The sequence below is a fragment of the Otolemur garnettii genome, unplaced genomic scaffold (assembly GCF_000181295.1).
Source record: "Otolemur garnettii isolate 467f Iridium unplaced genomic scaffold, OtoGar3 scaffold00024, whole genome shotgun sequence".
NCBI lineage: Eukaryota > Metazoa > Chordata > Mammalia > Primates > Galagidae > Otolemur > Otolemur garnettii.
Window position 1 is genome coordinate 11886053 of NW_003852419.1, and position 20870 is coordinate 11906922.

The 20870-nt window shown below is 40.1% G+C and overlaps 1 protein-coding gene across 1 annotated transcript in view; it reads left to right on the plus strand.

The window, feature by feature from the left end:
• Positions 1-10255: 10255 nt before the first annotated feature.
• The window catches only part of ACYP2 (acylphosphatase 2), a 159648-nt gene continuing 149033 nt past the window's right edge, over positions 10256-20870 (plus strand). Inside the window, exon 1 of the mRNA XM_003787920.3 lies at positions 10256-10653. Within this exon, the coding sequence (XP_003787968.1) occupies positions 10512-10653 (142 nt within the window). The 5' untranslated portion in view covers positions 10256-10511. The remainder of the gene's footprint in view (positions 10654-20870) is intronic.

Sequence of the window (20870 nt, forward strand, 5' to 3'; positions counted from 1 at the left end):
CTGTGCTTCTTTATGCCAGTGAAGTTCTGTTTGAGTGTTTTGCTAGTCAGCTGTTTGGGACTATCTTTGCCTGAGCATGACTTAGGAATTGACTATAAATTTAAATTATGTGTGGACGGTGCCTGTGGCTCAAAGGAGTAGGGCGCTGGCCCCATTGGCCCTATATGCCAGAGGTGGTGGGTTCAAACCCAGCCCTGACCAAAAACTGCAAAAAAAAAAAAAGTTTAAATTATGGGTCCACATTCTGACATAGTGATTCTGCTTGTGCATTACAATGATAAATTATTTTTGAAATATTATTATGGAAATATATAATGGGGTATTAAAATGAACTTTTCAAACGTAAACTTTAAATTTTAGAACAATTTTAGAATTAGAAAATTATTGTGAAAACTGTAGAGTTCCCATATCCATGTCCAGTTTCCCTTATACATGTATTAGTATTATTTTTTTAAATTTATTTTTATTTATATATATTTTTTTCTATTATTAATATCTTAATATCCATAAGTGGTATACTTGTACCATTATTAATGATGAAGGGTACATTTGTCACAATTAATGAACCAATAGTGATACCTTATTATTAACCACAGTCCATACTTTATTCAAATTTCCTCTGTTTTTACCTAAAGTTCTCTTTCTGTTCCAGGGTCCCATCAAGGATTCCATATTGCATTTAGTCATCAGGGCTCCTAAGGTTTCTCTGAGGTGCTTTTCAAATTTCTTTTTTTTTTTTTTTGGCTGGGGCTGGGTTTGAACCTGCTACCTCTGGTATATGGGGCCAGCACCCTACTCCTTTGAGGCACAGGCACAGCCCCAAACTTCATTTTTGATGACCTTGATAATTTTGAAGATTACTAGTTAGGTATTTTATAGAATAAAAATGAATTCTTTTTTACTTTATTTTAAAACTTTACATAAACCTTTCAAACATACATCAAATGAGAGAATAGGACAATGAATCTCCATGTACCCATGACCAAGCTTTGACAACTATCACCAATTTGCTAGGTTTATTCTACCTAAACTGTCCTACCCTCTACCCCTGAGGATTTTAAAGCAAGTCCCGAAGATTGTATCATAGCACCCTTACGTATTTCAGTATATACCTTTAATAGAAAAAGCCTTTAGATAATATACCTACAATGCCATTATCACAGGTAACCAAGGTAATGGTGATTTTGTAATATTTAATAGTCAGCCTGTGCTCGAATTTCCCCAGTGGTCTCAAACATGTCACATTCAGTTTACATGTTCATATTAGGATCCAGACAAGGTTTCTATATCAAGTTCTATTGATTTGAAAAAGGTGGATTTTTGTCTCAGCTTTCACTAAGATCTGAGACTGAAAACAAAACTATAATTATACCTATGTTTGAAGATGAGGTTAGGCTCCCTGTGTTGGGCAAAAGGGGGACTTAAAACGGGTTTAAGCATCTTAGTCCAGCACCCCCCTCAGGCTCAGGCTTCAGAGTATTTCTCTGGGGACAGTCACGGGAGAATCTGTGGCTTTTCCTTCCCACCATGGGAGATGAGCAGGGTGTTTGCCCTCATCCCAAGCCCAGCAAGAGGGGCATCAACAGAACCTCTTTGAGAACCCAGACATTTATCCTCATTTGATCTTTGATAAGCCTATCAAAAATATAAATTGGGGGAAAGATTCCCTATTTAACAAATGGTGCTGGGAGAATTGGCTGGTGACTTGTAGAAAACTGAAACTGGACCCACACCTTTCACCATGAACAAAAATTGACTCTCCCTGGATAAAAGATTTAAACTGAAGACATGAAACTATAAAGATTCTTGGAGACAGTGCAGGAGAAACACTTGAAGAAATCGGCCTGGGAGAATACTTTATGAGGAGGGACCCCCCACCCCCACCCCAGGCAATTGAAGCAACACCAAAAATACATTATTAGGATCTGATCAAACTAAAAAGCTTCTGCACAGCCAAGAACACAGTAGGTAAAGCAAGAAGATGGTCTTCAGAATGGGAGAGGATATTTGCAGTTTATGCTTCTGACAAAGGTTTGATAACCAGAATCCACAGAGAACTCCAAGTTATTAATAAGAAAAGAGCAAGTAATCCCATTTCATTGTGGGCAAGGGACTTGAACAGAAGCTTCTCTGAAGATGATAGGTGCATGGCCTACAGACACATGAAAAAATGCTCATCATCTTTAATCATCAGAGAAATGCAAATCAAAACCACTTCGAGATATCATCTAACTCATGTAAGAGTGGCTCACATACAAAAATCCCTCAACTACAGATGTTGGTGTGGATGTGAAGAAAAGGAAACACTTTTGCACTGCATCTGCAAGCTAATGTGTTCCTTTTGGAAAGAAGTATGGAGAATACTCAGGGATGTAAAAGTAGCTCTGCCGTTTGATCCTGCAATTACATCTTTATATAGATATATATCCAAAAGACCAAAAATCACTTTATAACAAAGATATTTGCACCAGATTGTTCATTGCAGCTCAATTCATAATAGCCAAGTCATGGAAGAAGCCCAAGTGCCCATCAACCCATAAATGGATTAATAAATTGTAGTATATGTATACCATGGAATACTATGCAGCTTTAAAAAAGACAGAAACTTTACCTCTTTTACATTTACTTGGATGGAGCTGGGACATATCCTACTTAGCAAAGTATCTCTAGAATGGAAGAAAAAAATCTAATGTACTCAGTACTATTATGAAACCAATTTACAATCACTCACATTTTCATGTGAAAAATAGATCACAACTATGGCCCAAGATGAAGGGGGGGGGGCTGGGCAGGGAAAGGGGAGGTCAGATCGAGGTGGGGTGAATGGTGGGATCATACCTATTGTGCAGAATGTAAGGGTACACATTGGATCTGTTAGTATAGAGTATAAATGTCTTAACACAATAATTAAGTAAACGAGATGAGCTATATATTAACCAGTGTGATGTAAGTGTTCCTAATTCTATATGAAATCAGCACATTGTAACCCATAAATGCATTAATGTATACATGATCTATGTGTTTATGATTTAATAAAAAATAAGTAAAAGAAAAAAGAAAAAAAGAGAGAACTTGATATTTACTCCTTGGAGCCAGAGGTAATTGACCCACACCTGAGGAAAGTGAAGAGGAAAGGCTGTGTCTGCAGATGCCTGGGTGACACCTGCCAAGCACTGCAATGAGAGGAAGCAGAATTCAGAGCAATCTGTGACCTTTGCCAATGGTACTGCAGAGATCTGAGTCCCACAGCTAGATATGTGGCAGGGAGGGACCCCGTCCCATGGTTGATTTACAATGGATCTCACCAAGATGGCCTTTTGCTGGGGGCTAGTCTCTCTCAGCACAAAAGAGGTTAGAAGTATACGACCTCCACTGTAATACAGAAGCTGGGTTTGGCTGTGTTGAGTACAGGCATTGCATACCAAGGAAGCACCAGTCAGGAATTCTTGGTGGAGTAAAGCTGTGAGTCTCTCCAAACAGAGAGCACGCAAAAGAACTAATTAGGCTTAAAACTCACCAATCTCAGAGAGTCCAAACTGGATTTAACAAGTACTCATTCCTGTCTGGGTGTGGTGACTTATGTCTGTAATCCTAGTACTCTGGGAGGCCAAGGTGAGTGTATTGCTTGAGCTCAGGAGTTCGAGACCAGCCTGAGCAAGAGTGAGACCCTGTCTAAAAGAATAGTGGGGTGTTGTGGTGGAAGCTGAAGTTCCAGCTATTCAGGAAGCTGAGACAAAATCAATTGAGTCCAAGAGTTTGAGATTGCTGTGAGCTATGATGCCACCCCACCCCACCCATGGCACTCTACCAGGGGTGAGAAAGTGAGACTATCTCAAAGGAAAAACACATACACACATAGGAACTTCTACCCGCCAATTTTCAGCTAGGTAGGGGGAAACTAATGCAAGGATCAACAATGCCCTCTCCCCACCTTTACTGCATGCAGTACCAAGCTGGGAGAGAGAAGAAGCTTTTATTTTACCTGTCCTTAGTTTTTAGTATCAAATTGGACCGTGATAAAGAAAAATTGGTTCAAACTGGCGGCAGAATCTCCTTTTGGGAAAAACATATGCCTTCCTGATTAGAAGCCTTAAACCATTTTCTGATAAATTGTAATGAGATTAAAGCTTTTCTCGGAAACCAGCTACTGACTCAGCTAACAGTTTGGTGTCTAATGATTTTGAATACAGCTTAGTAATAATTATCTAACCTTTATTAAAAATTTATGAAGCATTCATTTCAAGAATTATTGACTTGGCTTGTTTAGGCCTCTTCCCCTGTGAAAGTCAACAATTTGTATCCTGTTGAGGCCTGCTCTTTCAACAAAATAATTATAAAAATATTTCAGGGATAGAAATATTTTGATGGATAATGTAAATTTGGTTGTTCTTTTTTTTTTTTTTTGAGACAGAGTCTCACTGTGTCATCCTGGGTAGAGTGCTATGGTGTCACAGCTCACAGTAACCTCAAATTCTTGGGCTTAAGTGATTCTTTTGCCTCAGCCTCCCAAGGAGCTGTGACTACAGGTGTCCACCACAACACTGGGCTATTTTTTTTTCTTTTGTAGAGACAGAGTCTCACTCTATCGCCCTTGGTAGAGTGCCATGGCATCACACAGCTCACAGTAACCTCAAATTCTTGGGCTTAAGTGATTCTTTTGCCTCAGCCTCCCAAGTAGCTGTGACTACAGGCATCCACCACAACACTGGGCTCTTTTTTTTTCTTTTGTAGAGACAGAGTCTCACTCTATCGCCCTTGGTAGAGTGCCGTGGCATCACACAGCTCACAGAAACCTTCAACTCCTGGGCTTAGGTGATTCTCTTGCCTCAACCTCCTGAGTAGCTGGGACTACAGGTGCCCACCACAATGCCCAGCTATTTTTTTGTGCAGTTTTGCCAAGCCCAGGTTTGAACCCGCCACCCTCGGTATATAGGGCTGGCACCCTACCCACTGAGCCACAGGTGCCACCCAAATTTGGTTGTTCTTGAAGCAATTGTATCTTTTTCTTTTATTAAATCATAGCTCTGTACATTAATGCAATTATAGGGTGCAATGTGCTGGTTTTGATATACATTTTGAAATACTTTCATCATACTGGTTAACATAGCCTTCACCGCATTTTCTTAGTTATTGTGTTAAGACATTTATATTCTACACTTAGTAGATTTAACATCTACCCTTATAAAATGCACCATAGGTGTGGTCCCACCAATTACCCTCCCTCCACCACCCCCCTCCTCTTTCAACTTCATCTTGGGCTGTAGTTGGGTTATAGCATTCATAATGGAAGTGAATGCTCACATAATGGAAGTGTGAGTGCTTATAAATTGGTTTCAGGGTAGGGCTTCATTGGATACTTTTTATTCCATTCTAGAGATACTTTGCTAAGAATATGTTCCAGCTCCATCCATGTAAACATAAAAGAGGTAAAGTCTCCATCTTTCTTAAAGTTGCATAATATTACATGGTGTACATATACCACAATTTATTAATCCATTCATGGGTCAATGGGCACTTGGGATCATTCCATGACTTAGCAATTATGAATTGGGTTGCAATAAACATTCTGGTGCAAATATTTTTGTTATAAAGTGATTTTTGGTCTTCTGGATATACACCTAGTAGATCCCTAAGTGATCTCCAAACATTTTCCCAAAAGGAACATATTAGTTTGCTTGCATTCCCACCAGCAATGCAGAAGTGTTCCCTTTTCTCCACATCCATGGCAACATCTCTGGTTTTGGGATTTTATGATATGGGCTAATCTTACTGGAGTTAGATGATATCTCAAAGTAGTTTCGATTTGCATTTCTCTTATGATTAAGGATGATGAGCATTTTTTCATATATTTGTAGGCCATGTGTCTGTCTTTTTCAGAGAAGTTTCTCTTCAAGTCCCTTGCCCACACTGAGATGGGATCACTTGTTCTTTTCTTGCTTATACGTTTGAGTTCTCTGTGGATTCTGGTTATTAAACCTTTGTCAGAGACATAGCCTGCAAATATCTTCTCCCATTCTGAGGGCTGTCTGCTTGCTTTATGTACTGTGTTCTTGGCTGTGCAGAAGCTTTTTAGTTTGATCAAAACCCAGTAATATATTTTTGGTGTTGCTTCCACTGCCCAGGAGATCCTCCTCATAAAATATCCTCCCATGCTGTTTTCTTCAAGTGTTTTCCCTGTACTCTCTTCTAGTATTTTTATAGTTTCATGTCTTAAGTTTAAACCTTTTATCCAGTGAGAGTCTATCTTTGTTAATGGTGAAAGGTGTGAGTCCAATTTCAGTCTTCTACATCTCACCAGCCAGTTCACCCAGCACCATTTGTTAAATAGGGAGTTTTTCCTCCCACTGAATGTTCCTGATGGGCTTATTGAAGAAGATCAAATGACAGCAAGTAGCTGGGTTCATCTCTTGGAAGCATTTCTATCTTAATACCAAATTTCTAAGAAATGACTTTAGTAATCACTTTCAACTTACCCTTTATGGTGAGGAATTAGAGATTTAAGGTGGTATCTCCTCAGTTCAAAGGCCATTTGGACTCAGAGACTGTATGGTCTATCCCCATTTCACATGTTCTAGTGCCTGGTCATCTTTTACACCTATATCATGTAGGAAGGATCTTCCTTTTCTATGTATTAAACATGACCCTATATCACAAATTGTTTTCAACAGTTTAGGAAGGGTAGTAGTAGGTTTTGAATTCAGCTAGCAGCAACACAGAGGCTAGTTATTCCAAAGCTGTTGCTCAGGTCACAAAACCAAAACTTTTCATATAATTCAATCATGCATTATCTATGAAAAGTCTGCATACATTTGTTTGCATAAAAAGACAAATAATGGGGCAGTGACTGTGGCTCAAAGGAGTAGGACACTGGACCCATATGCCAGAGGTGGCGAGTTCAAACCCAGCCCTGGCCAAAAACTGCAAAAAAAAAAACAAAAACAAAAACAAAAACATAAACAAATAATGATCACTCATACAGTGTGAGTAGTTACATATTTAAATTGGTATGGCCTTTGAAAAACAATTTGGCAATATGTATCATGCAGGCTGGGCACCTGTAGCACAGTGGTTACATTGCCAGCCACATACACCAAGGGTGGCAGGTTTGACCCTGGCTGGGGCCAGCTAAACAACAATGACAACTGCAACAAAAAATAGCTGGGCATTGTGGCAGGCACCTGTAGACCCAGCTACTTGGGAGGCTGAGGCAAGAGAATCGCTTGAACCCAAGAACTTGAGGTTGCTATGAGCTGTGACACCATGGCACTCTACCAAGAGTGACATAATGAGACTTTGTCTTAAAAAAAAAATGGGAAGAAAGCTACATACGTGTATATTTCCTTTACTAAACACACACACACACACACACACACACATCTATATAATTTTATTTTATTTTTTTGAGATGGAGTCTCACTCTGTTGCCCTGGATAGAGGGCCATGGTGTCATCATAGCTCATAGCAACCTCAAACTCTTGGGCATAAGCAATCCTCTTGCCTTAGTCTCCTGAGTAGCACCTGTAGGTGCCCACCACAATGCCTGGCTTGTTTTTCTATTTTTAGTAGAGACAGGGTCTCACTATTGCTCAGGCTCTTGAACTTCTGAGATCACCTTGGTCTCTCAGAGTGCTTGGATTACAGGTATGAGTTATTGCACCCAGTTCACAATATTTTTTTTTATTGTAACAAAAACTGAGAAACAGCCTAAATGTATAACAACAAGGACTTAGTAGGTAAATCTGTGGTTATATCTACCAATATCATGAAATTATTAAAAGATTCATTGGAAAGACCACAGCATGGAAAAGAAAAGTTGAGTTCATGCTGTAACAACTTAAAGCATACTGTACATATAAAAGGAATACAGAAAATGATAATATTTGTCTTAAGATTATGAATAATTTTAAAATTATATTTTCAAAATTTCTCTAAATGTTTCTGTTATTTAAAATGAGCTTAAATATTAGAAACATTTGCTTAAAATTTCTGAGGTCTTAGAAATTTTATTGGCAATCCATGCTAAAATGGTACATAAAAATTTCCATTTGCTAATGTTCTACTGTTGGCAGACACAGTACATTTTTCAGCTAAGCAAATGTCAATTGTTGCTATAGCACTTCTAAAATTAAAATAAAGCCACATAATAATTGGCAGGGGTACTCTTAGGTAAATGTGGAGAAAAGTCAAAAGATTGATTAAGAAAGGAAAATGTCAACCTTCCCAATCAGTGACAGGATGTAGGTTGAGCTCCTTTGAGATTCTACTACTGTTACCAGACAAAGCGGGTCTGGCTGCCTTCACTGTCAGCCAAATGCAGAGATAGGGATTAGGTCCAGCAAGCTTTATTATCAGAAGGCCAGCAGTTCTGGAGAACAGTGAGAGTAGCCTCTCCCTGACGGTTCTGCCCTTCTAGTTCCTTTTCTACATAAAAGTTGAAGCAAAACCCATGTTAAGCCTTATCTTAAACAACAACAATTGATGCTTATTTTAAACAAAAATAATTAGCATAACCCCTGACCTATAATAAATAATAATTGGTATAACCCATGACCCAAAGCAACATTTCTAATTCAAAAGTTACTCTTCTAAATCAATCACCTCAGACTACTCAAGTTGTACACTTTTAGGTTAAAGCTGAATTTACAAAACAACAAGGATAGGAAACCTGAGGTAAAGTTCAAGGAGGACCTGAACTGACCAGACCACCAGCCGTGTAGTGGTGGCCCTAGCCTGACTGACTCCATCTTATTTGCACTACTTAGAAGACAAAGAACAGTTGTTCCTTCATATCTGCAGGGGAATTTGTTGCAAGACTTCCCAAGACTTCCATAATATTCCACTTCTATAATCTCTACTTATAACACCTCTTTCAATGTAAATGCTATTACAATAGCTGTTATACTATATTGCTCAGGGAATAATAAGGAAAAAGTCTATACATGTTCAGTGAAGAATATAGTTTAGTAAAAAATATTTTCCACCTGTGGTTGGTTGAATCCATGGATGCAGAACCCAGGGATATAGAGGTTGATTGTACTAGTGGGAAAGATACACTACATAAGTAAGATGAAATCCAGTAAGACCTTGCAAAGGCAACTGAGAAAGTTACAGGAAGATTTTGGAGCAGAAGAGTTATTGCAGGTAAAGTAGACCCAAGAGCAAAGGTTCTATTTTGTGTTGTTTCTAGAGTCTGCATGAGACCTGAAATAAACCAAGACCTTCATTACTTGAAACTATCCAGATGGTATCTCCAGAATATATTTTAAAGATCATTTAACCACATTCCAACAAAGTTTTAGATGATTTTTGGCGTTCCCTAATAGAATTGGCACATAATATTGAGTCAGATTGCAGTGGATTATTTTAACTGCGTGGCCAGATGCAGAGAAACACGTAAAGGTATCGAGGCCAAGGAACAAACTGAGAAATGCAAATTTTGACGAGTCAAAGGATTTGGAATTTTAGAAGCCAGCAGATTATCAATAGCCGTAGCCAGATCCTTTGGAGTGGTGACTTGTTTTAAATAAAACTTTATAATAGTTTACCAGGAAATAAAGTTCTTCCTTTATCTAAAAGTTCTAACCTTCTAGATAATTGGAATGTTGCTTATCAATGATCAAGACCATTAAAAACCCGATATGACTGAACGGCGGACAAGATTGACTACAATCTTTTGGTCCTGGTTTCCACTAGCATAAAAAGTGTGGATTTTTAAAAAGTTTCTTGTCCCAGAAAATGTCACAATCCATTTGGAATATGGATTCAAGCCCAAAGCCTTTCTGACTCTACCGAAGAGCTGAAGAGGATGCAGACCTCATTTTAAAAGTTGACTCAAAATCATTAGATAGATTTGGCAGTCGCCTAAACATTTCACAATTACCTCGTTAACTTTCAACCACCAGGCTAGTAGACCATTTATTTCAAAAGCAAATCTTGCCAGGATGGAAGGGGGCAGTAGGGGTAGAGAAGATGGGTTGGCAATGCGGAACATTGGTCAAAGGGTGCAAATTTCAGTTAGGCAGTTCTGGAGATTAATTGTACAGCATGGTGACTATAGTTAATGATACCGTATACTTAGAAATTCTGAGATCTTAAATGTTCCCTCCATTAAATTAAGTGCTAAGTATATGAGATGAGAGGTATGTTAATTTACTTGATTTAATCATTTCATACCGCATCCATGTATCAAAGCATCACCTGGTACACCAAAAACATACATTTTTTACTTGTCAAACATACTTTAATGAACCTGGGATGTGTGTGGAGTAAGCAATACTCTTTTGGGCAGAGCATCCAGCTTCTATTTAAACACCGAGAACTGAATCTCGGGGAGCGCGCGTAGAGGGCGCATCGTCCCCACTCTGGGACGGGCAAAGCCGGGAGCGGAGCCTCGGAGGCCGCAGCGCGTCCCTCCCGGCGGCCCCGCCGTCTCATTTGCCGCTCCCGACGCGTGACCCCGGCGCGCTCCGGTCCCGGGCCGGTGACAGGCGCAGGGTGCACCAGGCGGGCCCATGTGCCCCCTCCCTCTGGCGGCCGCCGCAGTCGCCGTGCCCGGAACCCCGCTCCGTCTCCTCGGCCGAGGGCTCGCCGCCGCCATGTCGACCGCCGGGCCACTCAAATCCGTGGACTACGAAGTGTTTGGGCGAGTCCAGGGTAGGGGACCCCTCTAGAGTGGGAGAGCAAAAGGGTTATGGTTGGAAGGGGAGCCAGCCGCGAGCGGCGCCTCCCACCCGGAGGACGCCGGTTCCCACAGGGCGGGGACTTCCGCTCCGCCATGACACAGCAGCGGCGGCTGCGGAGGGGCCAAGTGCGCAGGCGTCACAGGATGGGGGGGCGGGGGCAAAGGGGAGAGGAGGCGGGGCGGAGGCTAAATGGAGGGATTAGGATTAAAGAGGGCGGTTGTGGGGGTACGCGAGGACCCGGGGTATGGGGAAAGGTTTGAGTTGGGTGCGTAAAGAAGGGGTTTCCTTTCTTGCTGCTGAAACTTCCTGGGCTTGGCTTGAGTTTCAGGGAGGACGCCTAGATGACGTTTGAAGCTCTGTCAGAGGTCAGAGAGGTCAAACTTTTTTAAAAAGCCCCGGTGTAAAATAATTAAGTCATTACCTAATTTTTGTTTTATCAGAAGTTTAAATGGTTGCATTGGACGTGATGGCTGGCTTGTTGTAAATAGCGATAGTTGAAAATGTTAAATCACTGAATTTTATCCAATGGAACATAAAAATTGCAGTAGTTTAATATCCACCATCATTGATTTAAAATAAAGCATTTTAGCATTGGGAAATTTTACATCGTGCTTCTTTTCTTCTTAGAATTTGATGTTCATTCCACTTCTCCCACAGACTTTTATCCCATTGTTGTGCTTGAGAGTTTCATATTGCTCACCTTATATCCTTCCTTTTCTGCAATGTGTGGGTTTGTATATTTACATGCATATAAATGTCATGTCATTTTCTTAATTTCCTTTGATAATAAGACCATTGTTTTCTTCCTTCTGGATTGAGTTACTATTGAGATGATTATTAGGACACAATTGATGAAAATGTCATAAACATATTAAAACGTATGATACTATTAAGGTAAGTTTGTATTAGAAATTTATTTCTTAGAAAGCTGGTGGTGGTTATGGAAACTTGATTAGAGGAAGGGTTGAATTATCCTTTTATTTGGTACTCTAAACGTTTTTACACGTTGGGGCAATATAAGATTGAGAATGGGTGACAGTATGCAGTTAGTAAAGGGTGATTGCAAAAAGGGAGATAGGAAAGGAGAACTGCAGCAGACAAGTCTCAGGTGTTGGGTCAGTTTGGGGAAAGAAGGTGAAGATCTGGAACTTGATTCCCTTCAAATTATCCATGGGGATGTGCCCTTTGGAAAGTCTTGCATACACCCAGGGTAAGATCCCTGGTTTGAAAACTGACACAATAAGACACTGAAACATATTGCATAAAATAGGGAAATGGGGGCAGAGATCACCAGACAAAATATATGATCCACGGAGCAGAGATGGCAGTAGTTAAGGAGTATGTGTTTGTGTGTGAATGCACATTTGTAAAATTTATTGGTATCCCATATGCTGAGCATCTTGCTTCTTTTTTACTTAATCCTCATCACAGCTTCTTTTTTACTCAATCCTTGTCTTATTCCTATTTTAACAAGGAGAAGACAGGTACAGAGAAGTTCAGTTACTTAGACAAACTCTTGGATGACAAATGGGATTTGATTTCACATCTCTCTGATTTTAAAACTTGCATTTTTCCATTATATGGTGTTTTCTGTTAATTCAGTGTGTATTTCTATTGATTTTAACTATATGCACTTTTGTGCATACAGTAGTTATATAGTGTATGAAGATCACTTTTGGACAGCAGTAAAAATATGGAAAAGACAAACATACTTATATACATAGAGAGTGGGGTTTAAAAAATCAGCTTTAGAACAATAACTTCTTCAATTCACAGTAAGTTAAGTGAAAGTGAGTATATGCCCACTATTTATCAAGGCATAATGTGTGGTATAAATTCACAGTCACATATTTGCACGTATATATGCTGACATCACCTGACAAGTTAGGATATGCTAAGCTTTATACTCAATATTTTACATATAATGTCTGATTTAATCGTCATTTAACAGATGGAGGGGTTGAGGCATGGAGAAGTAACTTTCCCAGGCTATGCAGCGAGTTAATTGGTGGGGCTGGAATTTGAACCTTGCTTGTCTTTACCGACCGTCACCCATGCTCCTAGTCACAATCTCTTCTTAACCTGTGCATGAACAGGGGGACTGAAGGAGGACATTTCAGTGTGCCCATTTATTTGGACCACTCCAGATGCCACCGAGGATGTTTTGACTGTCCTTTGACTACAGGGAGGTTTGAGTTGGTCAGTAAATGGTTAGCACACTCAGAAAAGCTTGCAGCTTCCAACTCTGTCTTGCTGGTTCTGGCTGTCACTTGTTGTTTATCAGTCTGTGTCTTTCTCTGTCTCACAAAACTGCTTACAATTTTCTTATGATTTTCTGAGAAATAAACCATTAGCCTTTTATCTGAGTCATAACGAGTATGTAGAAATAACTGACAATAAATAATCAAAAATAAAAACTTCTGACTTTATTCATGTAAAATGGACAGTAATTAAAGAGAACACTATAAAGTTAACTTTTAATTTAAAAGTTGGATAATTGTGGCAGAGAGGTGTGCTATATCCAAAAAAATGTGTGGAATGGTAAAATCTTAGTGAAAACTGGCTTGTTAGAAATAATGGCTCTGGAAGTAAATTCACAACGGAAGAATTTATGATTGGGAACATTTATTATTGACAAAAATATGAGTTGATTAAATAAGGGAGTTTCAGTGATATAAAAGTGAACATGGAAACATGATATTTTCCTATGTAGAAAATTGATCAGTGAATTAAATTAGCTTACTTTTGATCACAGAAAATATTTTCCAACCAAAAATGAGATATGTAGTTATCTTTCTATTTACAATGTTTGGATTTACAACGTTTATGGTGATGAAACAGCACTCAAAAGGATCTAGGGGTCAAAAACACTGTACCCTGTCTTATGCCCACTTAGTGGGCATAAGTGGGGCAAATTATTACATACCCTAATTTATAAACGTATTGAATTCCAAGAATTAGTTTATAAGTTAGTTGTTTGAAATTCAGGAAAGTGCATTTATAGAAACGTTATCATAAAGACGGAGTTAGCAAAGTCTACATGTAGAGCCTTAGGCAGCTGCTGGTGTTTTCCGTTGCTTTTTCTCTTCCTCTACTTTTTTTCCTTTTACATAATTTTCTTTTGTTGTTTTAGAATGGTTTTAGATTTAGAGAAAAATTGGGATGATGTTGGCAATATTGATACATTATTATGAACTAATGTCTACATGTTATTCAAATTTCCTTGATTTTGGTTTTTTACTTTGTTTTGAGACAGAGTTTCACCGTGTCACCCTCTGTAGAGTGCTCTAGCATCACAGCTCACAGCAACCTCAAACTCTTGGGCTTAAGCAAGTCTCTTGCCACAGCCCCCCGAGTAGCTGGGACTACAGGCAGCCACCACAATGCCTGGTTATTTTTGTTGTTGTTGTTGTCATTGTTTAGCAGGCCTGGGCCGAGTTTGAACCCACCAGCCTTGGTGCATGTGGCTGCTGCCCTAACCACTGAGCTACGGGTGCCGGGCCCAAATTTCTTTGGCTTTTACCTAATGTCCTGTTTCTGTTCCAGGATCTGACCCATGACATCACATTACATTTAGGCTTCTTGCCTTTTCAGGCACCTTGAGGCTGTGACTATTTCTCAGACTTAACTTGTTTTTGATGATCTTGGCAGCTTTGAGGAGTACTTTGAGGTCAAGTGCTTTGTAGAATGCTCCCTAATTGGGATTTGTCTGATATTTATGTCAAGATAAGACTGGGGTTATGGGTTATTGGGAGGAAGAACACAGACACCAAGTGCCATTCTCATTACCCCTCTTAAGGGTGCACGCTGCCAGTATGATTTACCACTGTTGATGTTAACCATCATTTCCTGGCTTCACGTCGTTTCTCATGTTTCTCTATTGTACAGTTCTTCTTTTTTCCCTCCCTTTCCATCCTCAGCTTTTATTTATTGATTGATTGACTTATTGATTATGGATTGACTAAGACAGAATCTCTATCTGTCACCTGGGCTACAGTGCAGTGATGTCATCATAGCTCACCTCAACCTCACACTCTGGGGCTCAAGCAATCTTCTGACCTTAGCCTCCCAGAGTGCTGGGTGTCACCACTGCACCCGGCCTCCTCCTTTACTTGTTTAAATCTTCAGAGGAGCACCACTGCTTTTTCCCAACCCCTACTTCTATGATATTGGGGGCTTTTGGATGAGGGAGAGTTAGAGGAGCAGGGGACTGAGCCTTTGTGTTTTTAGAGCATTTATAACTGTGGCTTGGTTTATAATGTTTCTATAGAGGTTTCACTGTATGTATGTCTAGAATAACATAATCTGAAATTTTGAGAGGGAAATTGGGTAAGCTGTGTATAGATGCTGTGATGCTTTCTAGCTCTCAGGTGAGTATGAATGATGCTTCTAGAAATGCATTGTGGCCATCTGTTGGTTTACATGTGCTTTAGAAATTTAACAGTCTGTTTCTGACAGTATTAACTCAGTTTTAGAATAGGGGTAGCTTACTGGAATACAGAGAGAAATAGCAATTTTCTTAAATATTGCTTAGATTAAAGACTGGGATGAATTATTAAATGGCTTTGTCCAAGAATGTGTGATTTAGATGTACACATTTTTCCTTAGGTGGACAGGTAAATAGAAAAGCTTTGTTTCAGAGGTTGAAAATTTAAGCACCATGTTAAGTCAAGAAACATAAATATGGTCGACCTTAATTCCCTCTCTTGTCTTTGTTCCTATGGCATTTCCTTTCTATTTTTGTTAAACTGCTTATTTTTCCTTCCCTTTTAACCATTGTTTGTTACAGTTATCTGTGTACACATATCTAGGTCTCTCCCTAGGCCAGTGGTTCTCAACCTTCCTGATGCCGCAGCCCTTTAATACAGTTCCTGTGGGTCGCGACCCACAGGTTGAGAGCCTCTGCCCTAGACTATAACAATAATATTCTGAAGTTCAGGCTGGTGGTTTGTTTTTATATCCCCTACAGGGCTGTGCCTCCAGGAAGGACTTTGAAAGTGTCCTGAATGAAGTCAAGTGCTTAGGGATAGTGGCTTGGAGAAGAAACAGCAGTGTGGTGGCTGTTTCAGCTATTTGAAAGATGCCATGGTTCATGGTTCCAGGGGATAGACCCCCGACTGATAGTGAAAGATTCAGTGAGACAGAATTTTATTCCATATAAGGAAAGATTTCTAACAATTAGAGAAGTTTGAAATCATTAAGAGCTGCGTTGTAAGGTAGGGATTGGATCCCTTCCTGTACTCAACATTGACAAATACAGTCAGATCCCAGGGTGAAGGGGAACGGTACAATATGAAAAATCGGATTTACATGAAAGGATGCTGACGTTTAGAACTCGCCATATGGTTTCTTTAAATATCAATGTTTCTTTGTAGATTTAAAGTATGATTTACTTGGCTTCTTGCTGACACCCCTTTTCACACAGTGAGGTGCAGTTGCGGCTGGCTGGACCTTGACTGGGCAGCATATTGTGCTTGGGCCTTTCATCACTGAAGGAGCTGATGTCTGTCCCAGTTTCCAGAGCAGAGTGTCTGTAAAAAACCTGTATGTGTCATATCAGCTTCCCTTCTCTTCAGCAAGCGAAGTGGAAACAGTGCAGGGAGGCCTTGAAAGCCGCATCTTCTCCAGAGGCCCTGTCCCAAGAGGGCTCCGTTCCAGCCACGGCCAATAAATTGCAGAAAATCTGTCTCCAAGTTCACCCTTTCTTTCTCTCTGTTTTATAAGCTTGAAACTAGGGATCAGGACTATGAGAAAGATTCTGGGAAAATTCCAAGTGGGTTATGAAGCTTTGAACATTTGATTCCCGCATGGTTCACTGCCTTACAGAGTTATGGGCTGGAAATCTTGAGACTCCTTGACACACATTCCTTCTAAGGCTTTAAAATAAGGTTTGTGGTTTGAGGAGCCAAATAAATAACACCCCTCTTCATTATGTGAGTTACTGGCAGGGAAGACAAAGAGCCCACTTATCTTAGCCAAAAGGCTGAAAAGTGGTGGAGGACGAAGAGGAAAGCAGAGCTTTGGGAACATGGCAGGTATCTGCACTCTGTCTTCACAAGCGTGGGCTTGGCCACTCGCCCCGCACAAGAGCCTGTAACAAGGTGTAGTGAGAGGAAAGTGACTTTATTTTAGAGCTTGTGGTGGGGAAATGGCCAAGGACTGTGTCTCAAAGGAACCATGTTGAAATCTTGGGCAGAGGGTAAGGGTTTAAGTGGGGAACTTGTTATGGAGGGTGTGCGGGAGTGGCAAGGAGGGGCTGGTCAGCGTGACTTGTGCCCGTGACTGTCTTGAATTATTGCTCCACCTGGGGAATGGGCTGGTGCCATCTCAAAGGCTGTTGATTAAACGTGGACTTGAGGTCCTCTCCCGGTGGGGGTCTGGATTGTTTCAAGACTCAGTTTTTAGAACTCTTTAATCAAGCACACAATAAGATAGGGGAAACTTGCTCAAGGGAGTGAGCACTTGGTGGAAGGGAGAGTAAAGGTCAATATTTCCTCATTAAGAGCACAAGAAATGGGCAGGAAATTTTCAAAACGAGGTTTTGAAAAAATGGCACTGATTACAAGTTTACTTTATAATCATCTGTATTGAGAGTGAAACACACCCACCCAGGCACAGGCAGAGCTGCTCGAGGGCAGAGCAGAGGGACCATCCGATCCCTATGGGTAACTCACTTCCTTCTAGCAGAAGGAAGAAGAGGAAGTTCCTGGGTTATGCATGTTTCTTTTTCTAAACTTACCCAACTTACCCATTTGATGAGTCACTGCATGTCCCCGGGGAGGATTCAGGGCAGGGTAGAAGGTACCAGGAATGGTAAACCAATGGCGTTGCCTCCTCAGGAAGAATGTATTACTAGGGAAAGATGCTTTGTCCTCCCAAACTAAGTTGTAACATCTAGGGAGAGCTCAATTATTTAGTTCTGTTTGCAGGACTTTAAGATGGTTTGCACTATAGAGTTTTTTGGTATAGAGTAATAGAAAAAGTTAGGGAGGTTGTATGGTGAGCAAAATGGGAGAATGACTGCCCCTGTTCTACAAATAGAGGTAGAAAGGACTGCATCACAGTTGTGTTTTCAGCTTTTCCTTTTGTGTGTGTGTGTGACTTTTAAAAAATTTTGAGATATAATTTAGTTAACACTAAATATAAAGTGGTCTTTAGTATATTCACAATGCTTTGAGGCCTTACCACTAATTTCAGAACATTTCCGTCATTCCCTGCTCGCTTTGGCAGTCATTCTCCATCCTATGCCCCTCTTCTGCCCCCCACCCCTAATACATTACAGTACCTCAGAGAAGTCAAGGCCACAGCCTCCCAGGCCCTCCTGGGTTCAAGATGGCTGCTGTACTTCAATCGTGGTGCTCACAGTGTAGTCAGGACGAGCCTGAGTCAGCCCCTGTGGAAGAGCTATCCTGAAACCTCAACCACTCATGTGGCTTACATCTCCCTGGCCACCCAGTTAGAAAGAAGACTGGGGAATATAAAGTCAGAGTTCTCCCAGGAAAGAATAAAAGGAGGATGAATTTTGTAAATGCAGCTAGAAGTATCTGCCGCAGATGTTCAAATGTCAAGTAAATTTAAAAAACATAATTGTTACATTTGTTATTCTTTCCCAAGTGGTGACGCAGAAGGACCATCTCCATGGTCTTAACAACATACATTAGATCTGTAGCCATGACAACCTAAATTTCTATTAAGTCCATATTGAATCTTTTTTTTTTAGACACAGAGTCTCACTTTGTTGCCCTCAGTAGAGTGCTGTGGCATCACAGCTCACAGCAACCTCCAACTCCTGGACTTAGGCGATTCTCTTGCCTCAGCCTCGCGAGGAGCTGGAACTGCAGGCACCCGCCACAACGCCTGGCTATTTTTTGTTGCAGTTTGGCCAGGGCAGGGTTTGAACCCACCACCCTCGGTATATGGGGCCCGGCACCCTACTCCCTGAGCCACAGCCACCGCCCCATATTGAATCTTTCATATGTGATTTATCTCAGCCTCATTTTTTTCCATCACTGCCTAGGTAATAGGTGATACTTGTGTTATTCACTCGGTTTGTCCAGGAGTATGAATTTAGCCTAAAATTATGTCTTCAAGTTAAAGGACATTCTCTCTTATTTTACGATTTGTTCAATAAATACGTGTATATTCATGTGTGTCTTTGCCATTCATAGTTACAAATGTTTTTTGATTTGAAAACTTCAAAAATGTAAATCAAATTAACATATGCTCATAGATTTAAAAAGACTCAAACAGTATAGAAGGGCTGGTGATGAAAAGCAACAGTTACCATATCCTCCTGCTCCAGTTTCCTAATCCAAATCCTCTAAATTCTACAAGACAAACAATTTAACCATTTTTCCTTAAGTTCTTGTTGTTATGCCTTTATTATATATATTATGTGGGTTTGGGCCATAATCACAAAAGATACAGTCCCAAACACCATAATCTCAAATGTCGAAATACCAAAACATCAAAACTCATGAAGTCTAAAATCCTCTAAAATCCCCAAAATCACAATTCTGAAAGACCAAAATCCCAAAATGTAATTGTGGAAAAAATGATTTAAGAAAGCTATTTAAAAGACTTTTTGAAGACGTTTTTAAAGAGGATTAACTCGAGAAACATAAAAACACGAGAGAACACTTCGTAGACCACTTTAAGACAGGCAGTAATAACACACCTATTTTTGTAAGAATAAATACTCAAGTGTATGAATGGTAGTTGTGCAGTTTAACAGTTACGAGCACAGCAACTGAATTCATAAGGAAATGAGTGAAAAACCAAAGTGCACACACACACATCAGTATGGCTGGTGATTTGGGCACTCATCTTCATAACTGGGGTCATCTGAAATACCATGACGGACAACCTGTCTTTAGATGAGACCAATCCAAGTCTGTGATAGGTCATCACTGCATATGCAGTCACCTGAAGAGCTGAGATTTTGAGAAATTTTATCTTTCACGAATGCAGATGTGTGAAATGGACATCTCTACGTTTATTAAAAAGTTCAGCCTTTTTACATACATGCATATTGCTTACACATAAAGGCAATGTTGTGATAACATACTTTCCTGGTGTCAAATTTGCAAAAAAGTTGCATAAAATGAATTAGAATTCTCTAAAAGTCTTTATACAGTTTATACCTCTAGCATTGAAAACAATGTGAAGATGAAATACATAGCATTACAAATTGTAAAAAATAATGCTGATAATTTAAAATCGTGAGGAAAAACTGAAAAAAGAAAAGAAGGGAAAAACTGAAAAGAAAATTTGACATGAAAAATGTGTTACAGGGTTAGTGTATGGGCAACGGCAAGGAGATAGTCTATAAGAACTGACCAGCTTTCAAGATCATTAACGGCGTATTGATGTCTTACATCATGATGAATAGCTGATATTTTTTCTTTAGATATGGCTCTTTTTGGAGAATATATTCATATTCATTTTGTACGTGGCATTGAAATTCTTCTACGATTTGACACGAACATTACCTATTCAGTTTCCCCATCTTCTGTGCAGTTCTTTTGTGTTGTTTTGGTTATATGGAAATCCATTCTGCATGCGTTCATATATAGACCACAGGTTTGATGGAAACAATTCTGATGATCAAACAACAAAACTGTTCTGAGTTTCATCTTACTGTGCACATAGCCCACAATTCTTTTCTTTTCTTTTTTGGTTGGGGGGACAGAGTCTTGCTTTATTGCCTGGACTGGAATGCCATGGGCTTAGCCTAGCTCATAGCAAACTCAAACTCCTGGGTCCAAGCAGTGCTCCTGCCTTGGCTTTCCAAGTAGTTGTACCTATAGGCGGGTGCCACCAAGCCTGGCTAATTTTTCTATTTTTAGTAGAGATGGGGGTCTTGCTTTGCTCAGGCTGGTCTCAAAATTCTGAGCTCAAGCAATCCTCCTGCTTCAGCCCCCACTGTGTGCTAGGATTAGTGAGGTGAACCACCACATTGGTCACACATGATTATTTCCAAACCAGTCCGTCCCTTGGCTGGCTTCTTCAGGCAAATGCAGCTTTAATTCACTAAAAGCTCCTGGAATTTCAGCATCTGGAAGAAATGCCAATGCAGACAAATAACACATTTTTAGATTGAAGTTTTCATCATTTTGGCATCTTGTGGCCAATCCAGTCATCTGAGTTTTCTACCAAATGCATTAGGCTGAAAGGAAAAAACAAATT